This window comes from Marmota flaviventris, chromosome Y, assembly GCF_047511675.1.
Source record: "Marmota flaviventris isolate mMarFla1 chromosome Y, mMarFla1.hap1, whole genome shotgun sequence".
NCBI classification, from domain to species: Eukaryota; Metazoa; Chordata; class Mammalia; order Rodentia; family Sciuridae; genus Marmota; species Marmota flaviventris.
The window spans coordinates 17970877-17982328 of NC_092519.1; the positions used below are offsets into that span (position 1 = coordinate 17970877).

At 58.5% G+C, this 11452-nt stretch overlaps 1 protein-coding gene across 1 annotated transcript in view; it reads left to right on the top strand.

The window, feature by feature from the left end:
* The window catches only part of Dhrsx (dehydrogenase/reductase X-linked), a 31751-nt gene extending 21436 nt beyond the window's left edge, over nucleotides 1-10315 (top strand). The window contains exons 4-6 of the mRNA XM_071606979.1: nucleotides 5713-5814; nucleotides 6820-7027; nucleotides 10027-10315. Of these exons, the coding sequence (XP_071463080.1) occupies nucleotides 5713-5814; nucleotides 6820-7027; nucleotides 10027-10315 (599 nt within the window). The remainder of the gene's footprint in view (nucleotides 1-5712; nucleotides 5815-6819; nucleotides 7028-10026) is intronic.
* The last annotated feature ends 1137 nt before the right edge of the window (nucleotides 10316-11452 follow it).

Here is an 11452-nt window from a genome sequence, read left to right on the forward strand (position 1 = left end):
CATGCCTCCTAATTCTGGTTAAAAATGTTAACAAATGGAAGTATTTTGAGGTATTTGGGGCCGCATTCCATTGTAAGGCTGTGTGCCCAGTAGTCCCAAATGGTCCAAGCGTGCGGTGGCTGCCATCTTGGATCCCGTTACTCAAAGGATGCAAATGGTGTTTTTTTCCCCACTACAAGTTTTGTGGTGTCTGCTGCTCCCTCCATCCACAGGGACAGCCACAGGCTCAGCCTCGCTAGCTGTCAAGGCACCTGATAGGAGCGGGAAGATATTTTCAGTAACGGATACTGCAGAGCAAGCGTCCCTGTGTCCTCGTCAAAGCAGATAAGGAACGGTGACCAGCCTTCGCTCGAATTGCGTGGTGTGCTTGAGTGCTTACGGGACCTCCTTTGACCTCTCCTGTTCTGTTAGACTCTATTTTATCTTGTTAGCAACACTCAACAGGGAAAAAACGTCAGGCTCACCGCGCCACGGTCAACCTAGGAATGGTGTGCGGAGGGTCTTTCACATTCTCCATCTTGCTTAACTGAGTACCTATTTATCACCTCGCTTCTCTCCTCCTGGTCTCTGACAAATATGGTTCTGCTTCTGTGAGTTTGATTATTTCAGATCATCCATGTTAGGGTGTAGATACGAGGTGTCCCATCAGGGTTCACATGTGACACCATGTGAGAAAGCTCACAGGTGAAATGAGTGGGTTAGGAGAGGTGTAGACTCATAGTGGATTAATCCACTTGGATGGACTCACTGGGTGGGGACTGCAGCAGGTGGGGTGTGGCTGGAGGAGGGGGTCCCTGGGCTGGGCCTTTGGGGTCTCTGTCCTGTCCCTGGTGAGCACAGCTCTCTCTGCTCCCTGGTGCCCTGTCCTGAGCTGCTCTCCTCCTCCAGGCCCTGCCACCATTTTGTTCTGCTCCCCTTGGGCCAGAGCCAGGGAGTCGGCCACCAGGGACAGAACCTCGGACACCAGGAGCCCAAATCAACTTTTCCTCCTCTAAATGCTCATGTGTGAGATGGTGCAGGAACATTCAGAGGTGAAATGATTGGGTTGCGAGAGGTGTAGACTAATAGTGGATTAATCCACTTGAGTGGACTCACTGGGTGGAGATTGCAGCAGGTGGGGTGTGGCTGGAGGAGGGCGTCCCTGGGCTGTGCCTTTTGGGTCTCTGTCCTGTCCCTGGTGAGCAGAGCTCTCTCTGCTCCCTGGTGCCCTGTCCTGAGCTGCTCTCCTCCTCCAGGCCCTGCCGCCATCTTGTTCTGCCTCCCCTTGGGCCAGAGCCATGCAGTCGGCCACCACAGACTGAACCTCTGAATCCACGAGCCCCAGATCAACTTCAGTCGTCTTCCCCTGGGTATTCGTACCCCCTTGTCTTTATCCACTCATCCAGTGACGGACACTGGCTGAGTGTCCGTCCATGTCCTGGCCATCTGCAATAGCGCAGCCGCAGACTGGGGACTACAGATGTGTCTTCATCGTTGGATCTCGTGTCCTTGGGAGAGATCCCCAAGTATCTGATTTTTCTGGATGCAGCTGGAAGCATTCGAGAGCCTGGTGACAGCGCCCTGTTCTCTTCCCCGCACTGAGACGTCCCTGCAGACGACACCTTTCCCGTCAGCTCCCCTCTCCTAACACCTCGCTGTGTGAGAATGTACCTGCGAGGGCTCTTGTTTTTCTCTCTTTGCGAGGGGGGAGAAAATTATACCGTGGGTGACATCTGGCCCCTTCTCGTGCTGGATCCCCATCTGGGCTGTGCCTCTTCCCACACAACATCTGCCAGCTCCTTTTTTTAAAATTTGGGAGGTCCTCTGGCTGCCATTTTTCTGAGGCTTCCTCCACTTTTTTCAGTGAACGAAAATGAATAGACAGACCCGCCCGTCCCCAGTGGGCATCAGAACTCAAGGGACTGACCCCACGTGGAACCAGAAGGTGGGCGGCATGGCCCCTGCGTGCAGGTCAGCTCCTCCCCTAGCTCCGTGTCCACTTCCAGGACCTGAGAGCCAAGCCCCCCAGGATGCCCATTCCCCGTCCTTCTGATGACCTCCTCTCCGTCTTTTCTGGGTGGACCTGGATTTGGTTCCATGCCTGATATTGGGCTTGGAATTGGTGGGTCCCTTTGTCCACCTTCCGTTGCTATAATAAGATACCCGAGACCCCTTCATGTGTAGAGAAAATGGTTTTTTTTAGCTCAAAGTTCAGGAAGGTCGAGAGCAGGGCACTGGATGCCGCTTTGCCCTGCTGAGCACCCCTTGGTGCGTCTGCTCACAGCTGGGGTCTCACAGGGACCCGAATAATCCCTTTCCACCCCCCCCCCATCACCTGCATGATCCAGCCACCGTCTACACAGCCTGGGCCCAAAGCCGACCTCCACCAGAGCAGGGGCATCTCCAGCAGGTGCGACTCTGAGATCCTTCAGCTGCAGGGACTGGTGGGGACCCTCGCTCCCTTGGAGAAGCTGGGGAAGCAGGAGGGGTCACCCGTTGACCAGAGCAATGGTCCACGCGGACGGAGGACCCCATGGGCAGCTCACGGTCCACCTGGGGTCAGGGGCTGCCCTTGAACCCGTGATATGCAACAGAGACGTTGGTACTGAGACGACGCTGTGTGACTCTGTCTGCCCCAGGGAAGAAGTGACAAAGGGGTTAGACTCGGGGGTGGACGTCCTTCCGGATGACTTAGGCTGAGGGTGACGAGCAGCTGGAGGAGGTCACCAGAGGAGGACAGAGGGACTTGTGCTATTTCGGGGAGACGCTTTGACAGCAGTTGCCAGACAGCGGGCAGCTCAGGCAGGACAACCGGGTGGTGGAAAGGTCACCCGTTTGCCCACAAGATGGTGGGCGCTCGCCGAGGACCCGGAGGGCACGCGTTGGATCCTCGATGGCTCATTGTGTCCCTTACGCAGAGGGACTGGACAACCGTCCACTCTGTAGAAGGCAAAGGACGTTCCCACCTCAGGAGGATTCACTCTTCCCAGTCACCTCCCTCTGACCCAATGTCCTAAGGGACAGCGATGTCAGGAAATGAGGGTTTTGCAGAAAGATGTCCCAGGGAAGCAGGGTCCGTGTGCATGGGTCACTGTCCCCTAGAGGGACAGATTTCTTAAACGTGTGTCTATGGAAAGAAGTGGGCTCGTGGGATAGTCCTAGAGGGACGTCCTCCATCTGCCGGGCGGCCATCAGGCTGGACACGGGGAGGAGCTGATCTGGCACATGGAGCCCCAGGGCCACGTGGGAGGCAGCGTCCCTTCTGGGTCCAGCCCGGGCGTCCATGAGTTCCCAGGGAAGGACGTGAACGGCTCCTGTGCTTCTCAGCTGCTGAGTGGACCTGGGAGCTATTTTTGTGCTCGGGGACTTGGAAGGAAGGCCACACTGTCCCCAAAGGCAGAGAGGAGCCAGCCAGATGGGCTCGCCGGTCAGCGCCAGCCACGGTGACCTCCCGCCCAGGGGCTACAAATAGAACCAGCCCTGGGACATCCGGTGAAGGTCCAGGGTGACGATGGCCCGGTAAAGGTGACTCCGAGATGCCGTTGCGGGTTGCGCTTTGACGACACAGTGAGGTGACCGGGGCAAGGCTCTGACCCAACGGGTCACTAAGCTCCTGTTTAGAGTCTGAGCTTTCTCATCTTGGATGCGGGCCCTGAGCCACCTCTGGTCACCACGCCGTCACTTTGGAGGATGGTGACGGTCTAAGGAATCCCGTGCTGGACCTGCCTGACCATGATGGGACCTCGGGTGGGAATCTCATGTGGAGGATGGGCTCCTCCTGGGTCAGGGGGCCCTCGTGCTATGGCCGTGTCCTCCCCAGAGACAGAGGGGGGGACACAGACACAGAGGAGGAGCCCCGTGGAGACGGAGGCAGAGACTGCAGTGAGGGGCCACCAGCCCAGGGCCACCTGGAGCCCAGGAGCTGGAGGGGCAGGAGGAGCCCCCTGGAGCCCTGGAGGGAGCTGGACGCCATGGTAAGAGGCGGGTCCTGTCCACCTCTGGACCCAGGACCTGGTGCGGAGGGCGCTGTGTCCAGTCGTAGCAGATTTGATGCTGGTTCTGTCCAAACTCAGTTCCACACTGAATCCCCAAACCTGGGCACAGGACCTAGTTTGGAGGCGGGAGTGGCCGCCCACCCACTGTCCAGCATGAGTCCATCCCTTCCATGGACCCCGAAGCACAAGTATCTCCCAGACCAGGGGATGAAACCCTCCCACCCTCGAGCTGCCGGGATCCTCTCGTCCTTAGGGGTCGGTGTCCCAGGGGTGACCGTGACGGTGCTCGGAGACCAACGCAGACCCGTGGAAGGGCCACTGCTCTGCCGCGGAGCTGACCCCTCAGTTCCTTACCCTCGTTTCTTAATTTGTTTTTGGGGTTTGTTCTTGTTGTTCTCAACGTCACTTCGTCATTCGTGTTTACTGAGAAGAACTCGGATGTCCGGTTGAGAGAGTCACGTGTCACATCCCAACCCCATCGGGGCACTTGGTGCGTCTGTCACCTCTCGCGCTTCACCATCGCCGTGGGGAAGGGACGTGCCACCGTCTCTCAGCCAGCTCCTTTGAACTCTGCAGCAGCCGAGCGCTGACGACCGTCAAGGACACGCTGGGGACATTCATCAGATGATATAGGAAATGGACGTCAGGACGGGGCGGTGCTAGCTGTGTGGTGGGGTCCTCTTTCCGATTTGTACATTTGCATTTTTAGCCTCGTTAATATATTATGCAAAACCCCCTCCAGCCCTCCCCTCCCCCTGTCCCTTCCTGGGCACCCTGACACACAGGTCACCCTGTCACTCCCGGCTGCAGAGCTGGATGTGAGATTTCTCCACCTGGAAGGTGGCGCCGGCCACTCTGGCTGGGTATAAAACTCTGCCCCGGGGAAACACTGTTGCCAGAGGTTGAAAATCCAGTCGCTTTGCCCTCTGGGGGCCGCACGGGTGGGTCCACCGATCCTTCTATCCCCAGCTCTAGAGACCCGCAAAGTGGCGAGAGTGCCCTGTGTCCTGCGTCTCCACGCGTCTCTTAAAAATGGCTCCTGTCCCTAGAGCATGCAAACCGGGGACCTGTCCCCGGCCCCGTTGCTTGCCTTTAAGGGAAAAGTTGGTCGAAAGCAACGTGCGTCAGCGAATCGGCGGGTGATGTCCTTTTTGCAATAAGAAATGCCCTGGGAGGTGCCTTAGCGTGTTCCGTGTCTTCACAGACGGGACCGACGGGTGCACAGCTCTCCACGCTGAGCGTGGAGAATCTCTTGCACCTTATGTGACCCTCCCGGAAACATCAGCGTCAATTTTCAGTTTTCCCTTCAACTTCTCCCAAATAGGAGGCCATTCCCTGCCCCTCCCCACCAGGCCTAAGACTCTTCTCTTGGGGGTCCACTCAGAACCCAGTCTCCTCTTCTTTCGTCTCCCAGTTTAAAGACTTACATCGTCCCTCGGCATCTGTCCCCACAGATTGGTCCCCCGTCCTCCTGGGGGTACCCAAATCCTCGAACGCTCACGTCCTGGACACAAGATGGTGCAGTCCACAACCTGTCAATCACAGGCAAACCCACCTCTCTCTCCCACGCTCAGGAAGAGGGTGTCCCTCGCTGGGGGTCACCTTGGGACATGGCTGTCTCACTGTTCGTGACTTTTCCTGACCCAGGGCTGATTCCGAATGGGAGAGAGGCCAACCTGTATGGAAATGAGCCTGGTGCGCAGGCTGGCGGTAACCCCGTGTCTCTGTTCCCCTGCAGTCGAGTTTTTGTACTGTGACCTGGGCTCCATGACATCCATCCGGCAGTTCGTCCACAAGTTCAAGATGAAGAACGTCCCGCTGCACGTCCTGGTGAACAACGGTAAGTCGCGTCCAGGTGGATGCTGACGTGATGGCCGGCACCTCCCTGTGGGTGCCGGAAAGTTTCCCCGAGGCTGGCTGCCTGTTGAACGTCAGGGCTCCGTGTCCCCAATGTCCTTTGCAGCCCCGGCGTCAGGTGTGCTGGATGTTTAGACGCGTCCTCTCGGGCTGTGTGGTGCCTGGGGACCCACTAGGAGTTGGATCCCAAATCTCATGACATCCTAACGATGCTGCTGTGGGACCAGTCCTGTGGGGTCCCCAGATGCCCACGGGTGGCTCTCTCTTGGGTTCTGCACACCTGGCCCCGCAGTGAGGCCTGGGGACCTCTATTTGTTGCTTAGGTCCTTGCTAAGTTGCTGAGGCTGGCCTCCAACTTGCAATCCTCTTGCCTCAGCCTCCGATGCCCCCGGCATTAGAAGTGTGCACCTTGGAAGTAGACTTCTAAGAGCCTCCCAGAACCCAGATTTTTCTATTTTTGAGTCTTTTTAATGCCTCCAGAAGACAATCGAACGTTGGCAAACACTAAACAGATCACACGGGACCTGGAGTCCCCTTTGGGTGGCATTTTATATTTATAGACCCCCGTTTTCTCTTCCTGGCTCTGCTGGATGCGGCCGGGTCAGTTCCCTTGGTCATTTATCAAATGCCAGAATCATGCATCGTGCACCTCGCGGAGAACTGGCTCCGTATTTACCGTGTGTTCAGCAAAGGCCACTCGGGAGGCTGAGGCAGGAGGATGGCAAGTTGGAGGCCGGCCTCAGCAACTGAATGAGGCCCTCAGCTACTCCGGGAGACGCTGTCGCTAAATAAAAATAAAAAATAAAAAGGGCTGGGGACACGGCTCAGCCGGTCAGCACCCCTGGGTTCCATCCCCCAATCCCCCCAAAAGCAAAAAGTGTCCCTTGTTCCAAACGCACACACGAAGGCACAGACTTCGTGGCTAGTCCCCAGCATCCAAGGGCCACTCGGTCCATCTGACTGTCCCCAGGAATCCTTGTCCCCCCAGCTGGCGTGATGATGGTCCCCCAGCGGCAGACCAAGGACGGCTTCGAGGAGCACTTGGGGGTCAACTACCTGGGCCACTTCCTGCTGACCAACCTCCTGCTGGACACGCTGAAGGAGTCGGGCTCCCCGGGCTGCAGCGCCAGGGTGGTCACCGTGTCCTCGGCCACCCATTACGTCGGGGAGCTCGACCTGGATGACCTTCAGGGCAGGTGGGTTCCGCCTGGTCAGTGGCCGCACCGGGCAGGGCCATGCTGGGCTGCGCTGGGCTGCGCCATGGGCTTCTCTGTGCTGGTCCCTGTGCTCAGATGCAGGCAGCATTTCCGAGCCCCCAGGCTGCTCGGGGGTCCCCCGGGGCCACACAGGGCCAGGCACCGCGCCCCGTGTGCAGAGCCTGTAGGGTCCTCAGATTTGAGTGCGTCGTGTGCAAAAATGACTTCACGGGACTTCTGCAGCCTAAAACGGTCCTGCGCAGAACCCGGGTGGGGGGCGTGGCTGTGCTGGGCGGAGGGACATGGTGCTCCTTCCTCCTCCCCGCAAGGGGGAGGTCTGGGACGCTCGCACACGCAGCAGGTGCCGGGGCCACGCCTGGCGTCCCAGCGGCTGCGGAGGCTGAGGCAGGAGGATCCCAAGTTGGAGGCCAGCCTCAGCGATATAGCGAGGCCCTAAGCCACCTGGAGACAGAACCTATCTGGTTGGAGGAAGGATCGTCGTCCCCCTGGGTCGCGGGACCTGGTCTGTGTCAGGGTCCCAGAAGTCCCCCCTTCAGGGTCACCTGGCTCCTCTCAGGGACATGCCTTCCCGCCTGCATGTCCCCTGCAGGTCACAGGTGGTGTGTGAGGAAGGTGGTGGAGGCTGTGCCCGGAGGCCAGGCAGGGCTGCAGGTGCAGGGCTTCTGGGAAGGAAGCTGTGGGGTCAGCACCGGGGGTCACTGATAGAACTGTCCCCTGCACCTCGTGTCCACCATCTGCACCCGTCTGTCCCCCCTCAGGGCTTCAAAGTGATATTTTCATGGAGCAACGGCCCTGAACGGGGCGGGGGGGGGCTCCCTGGGATTCGAAACCCTGTTGCTGAGGCTGCGGCTGGAGAGGCGGTTGATTGACAGCCGGGCAGAGTGGGCGGGCCTTGGGGCTGAGCCTGGGGGGCGGGGCCTCCCGTCGGTCCCCGCCTCCTCCTGGGGCTTCACTTGCCCGGCTCCTGGGCACCTGCGCCTCCTCCTCGTCCTCCTCTCCCTTCCCCCTTGTGATCTGACCCTGCTCCTCCCAGACCCCCCGGGGGACTGTCTCCTGGAATTAATTGTCCCCTTGGGTCCCTGTCTCCAAGACAGCTCTGCGCAGGCCGTGATATGGCATTTGAAGACCTTCTGTTCCTGCCGCGGCCGTCCCACCGTGACAAACACACATAATTGCAGAGCCCGTCCCTCTCCCCGGCACAAACCTGCCTTTTATGAGTCACTTTCTGCTTTTTAAAGGATCCAGGAACCCTCCCCCTCGCCCCCAGCCAACCCTGTGATTTAGAGCCAGTGGCTTGAGATGATATGGAAATGACCCCAGCAGCAGGAGGCGCCTGTCCCCCCTGTCCCCCTCCCCCAGCATGTGTCCTGTGTCCTGGGGGCTTTTTTTCCCCACCAGGGGAATAATTGGAGGGCTTCCTGGGACCCTGGAGGTCCTTCCTGCCCTATTTCTCTGAATTGCACAGTCTGCAACCCTAACCACCCTCCACCTCATCCTCCCGAATCATTTATGCTGAGATGTGATTTTTCCCTTTTTAGCACCAGCCCGTGGCCATCCTTATGGCCCTTTGCTGACCAGTCCCCGTCTGTCTCTAAGGCAGGGGATCTGCGAGTTATTTTCCATCAGGAATCCAACGGAGCCCAGGCTACACCTCAGATCGGGCCGGTGGATTTGCCCTGAAATGGATTCATGTCCTGATGACACCCCCACCCCCCCGCTCCGTTGCCTTTCTTGCTGTCCTTGGGCTTCAGCACTTGAATCCACTTGAATGGATTAATCCACTTGCATGGATTAACCCGGTATTCATTGCAGATCGGCAGGGTGTGACTGCAGGAGGCGGGTCACTTTGGGGTCCATATTTTGTCTTTGTTGAGCAGAGCCCTCTCTGTGGGATAGTCCAGATCTGAGGGCCCCCGAAAGCTTGTGTTGTGAGGCTAGTTCCCCAACGTGGTGGTGTTGGAAGGTGGGGGACCCTTTAGGAGGCGGAGCCTAGTGAGAGGAAGTTAGGTATTTGGGGGCGTGGCCTTGAGGAGAATTCTAGGACCCCAGACTCTTTTTCTCTCTCTCTCTTTTTACATCCTGAGCAGCATAAATTGAGTCCTGTGTCCACCCCCCTTTGTCTCGTCACCACAAGCCCAACCCAGAGGACCAAGCGATTTTGTCTGAAACCATGAACCAGCATAAATAAACCTTCCCTCCTTGTACATGATCTCAGGGATTTTTGTCACAGCGACGGATGGCTGACCCATACCGGGACTATATGGCACATTTTACCCCCAGACCATCTCAGATTTCCACGTGGGCACACCCAATCAAATCCTGTCCAGTTTCAAATCCATACGGGCATGCACAGACAGGCCCAGCTGACCTCTCGTATGTGCAGAGGACAGAGCCAAGGTCCTGGGGCTTAATTAGGCCTGAGAAATGTCTGCGAATGACTACTTTTTTTTTTTTAGGGCACCTGGGATTGAATCCAGGGGCCACTCGACCCCTGAGCCCCGTCCCCAGCCCTATTTTGCATTTTATTTAGAGACAGGGTCTCCCTGAGTTGCTTAGGGCCTCGCTTTGGGGGAGGCTGGCTTTGAACTAGAGATCCTCCTGCCTCAGCCTCCCATGCCGCTGGGAGGACAGGCATGTGCCACCGCGCCTGGCTTCTGTAAATGATTAGGAAACGGGGTTTCTCAGGCTTTCCCTCCTGGGCTGGGAAGCCGGGATGGCTGAGCTGTAGTAGTTGCTACAAAAACCTCATCTGAGGTTGTTGGTTGTTTGCAAAAAAAAAAAAAGATGATTCTAATGATAAGCCAGGTCTGTTGCTGGGCCACCTCTTGGTGGCCTGCTCATTTGTCCCCATGACCCCTGGGCTGCCCTTCAGCTGGGCGTGCACCTGCTCAGTGTCCACGTGGGCAGGGCATGGGCTGCTGGGGAATTCGCACTCAGCACCATGTCCTCTGACTCGGTCTTCTCCGTGGCCTCTGCAGCCGCGGGTGCTACTCGCCGCACGGAGCCTACGCGCAGAGCAAACTGGCCCTGGTCCTCTTCACCTACCGGCTCCAGCGGCTGCTGGCCGCCCAGGGGAGCCACGTGACCGCCAACGTGGTGGACCCCGGGGTGGTCAACACGGACCTCTACAGGCACGTCTTCTGGGGCACGCGTCTGGTCAAGAGGGTCCTCGGCTGGCTCCTCTTCAAGGTGAGACCCCCGGGGTGGGGCTGGGCCACCTGCGGTCACCAACGCAAAAGGCAAGGTCAGAGTCCAGTGCTTGATTAATCCTGCCTCCCGCCCCCGGGTGTCCCTGAACACTGCGGGTCCCCCTGCACGATATCACAGCCAGCTGCAAGGGACTCTTCCAAGTCCTGGGACCCCTGGGTCCCCGCTGACTGCGCTCTGAGCTCTAAGAGGAGGACGAGGAGGAGGAGGAGGAGGAGGAGAAGAAGGAGGAGGAGGAGGAGAAGGAGGAGAGGAGATGGAGGAGGAGGAGGAGGAGGAAGAGATGGAGGAGGAGGAGGAGATGGAGGAGGAGGAGGAGGAGGAGGAGGAGATGGAGGAGGAGGAGGAGGTGGAGGAGATGGAGGAGGAGGAGGAGATGGAGGAGGAGATGGAGGAGGAGGAGGAGGAGAAGGAGGAGGAGGAGGAGATGAGGAGGAGGAGGAGGTGGAGGAGATGGAGGAGGAGATGGACGAGGAGGAGGAGGAGGAGGAGGAGGAGGAAGAGATGGAGGAGGAGGAGGAGGAGGAAGAGATGGAGGAGGAGGAGATGGAGGAGGAGGAGGAGGAGGAAGAGATGGAGGAGGAGGAGGAGATGGAGGAGGAGGAGGAGGAGGAGGAGGAGGAGGAGGAGAAGGAGGAGGAGGAGGAGATGGAGGAGGAGGAGGAGATGGAGGAGGATGAGGAGGAGATGGAGGAGGAGGAGGAGAAGGAGGAGGAGGAGGAGGTGGTGGAGGAGGAGGAGGAGGAAGAGATGGAGGAGGAGATGGACGAGGAGGAGGAGGAGGAGGAGGAGGAAGAGATGGAGGAGGAGGAGGAGATGGAGGAGGAGATGGAGGAGGAGGAGGAGGAGGAGGAGATGGAGGAGGAGGAGGAGATGGAGGAGGAGGAGGAGGAGGAGGAGGAGAAGGAGGAGGAGATGGAGGAGGAGGAGGAGGAGGAGATGGAGGAGGAGGAGGAGGAGGAGGAGGAGATGGACGAGGAGGAGGAGGAGGAGGAGAGAGGAGGAAGAGATGGAGGAGGAGGAGGAGATGGAGGAGGAGGAGGAGGAGGAGGAGGAGGAGGAGGAGGAGGAGGAGATGGAGGAGGAGGAGGAGGAGGAGGAGGAGAGGAGGGAGGAGATGGAGGTCGAGGAAGTGGAGATGGAGGAGGAAGAGATGATGGAGAGGAGGATGAGATGGAGGAGGAGGAGAGATGGAGG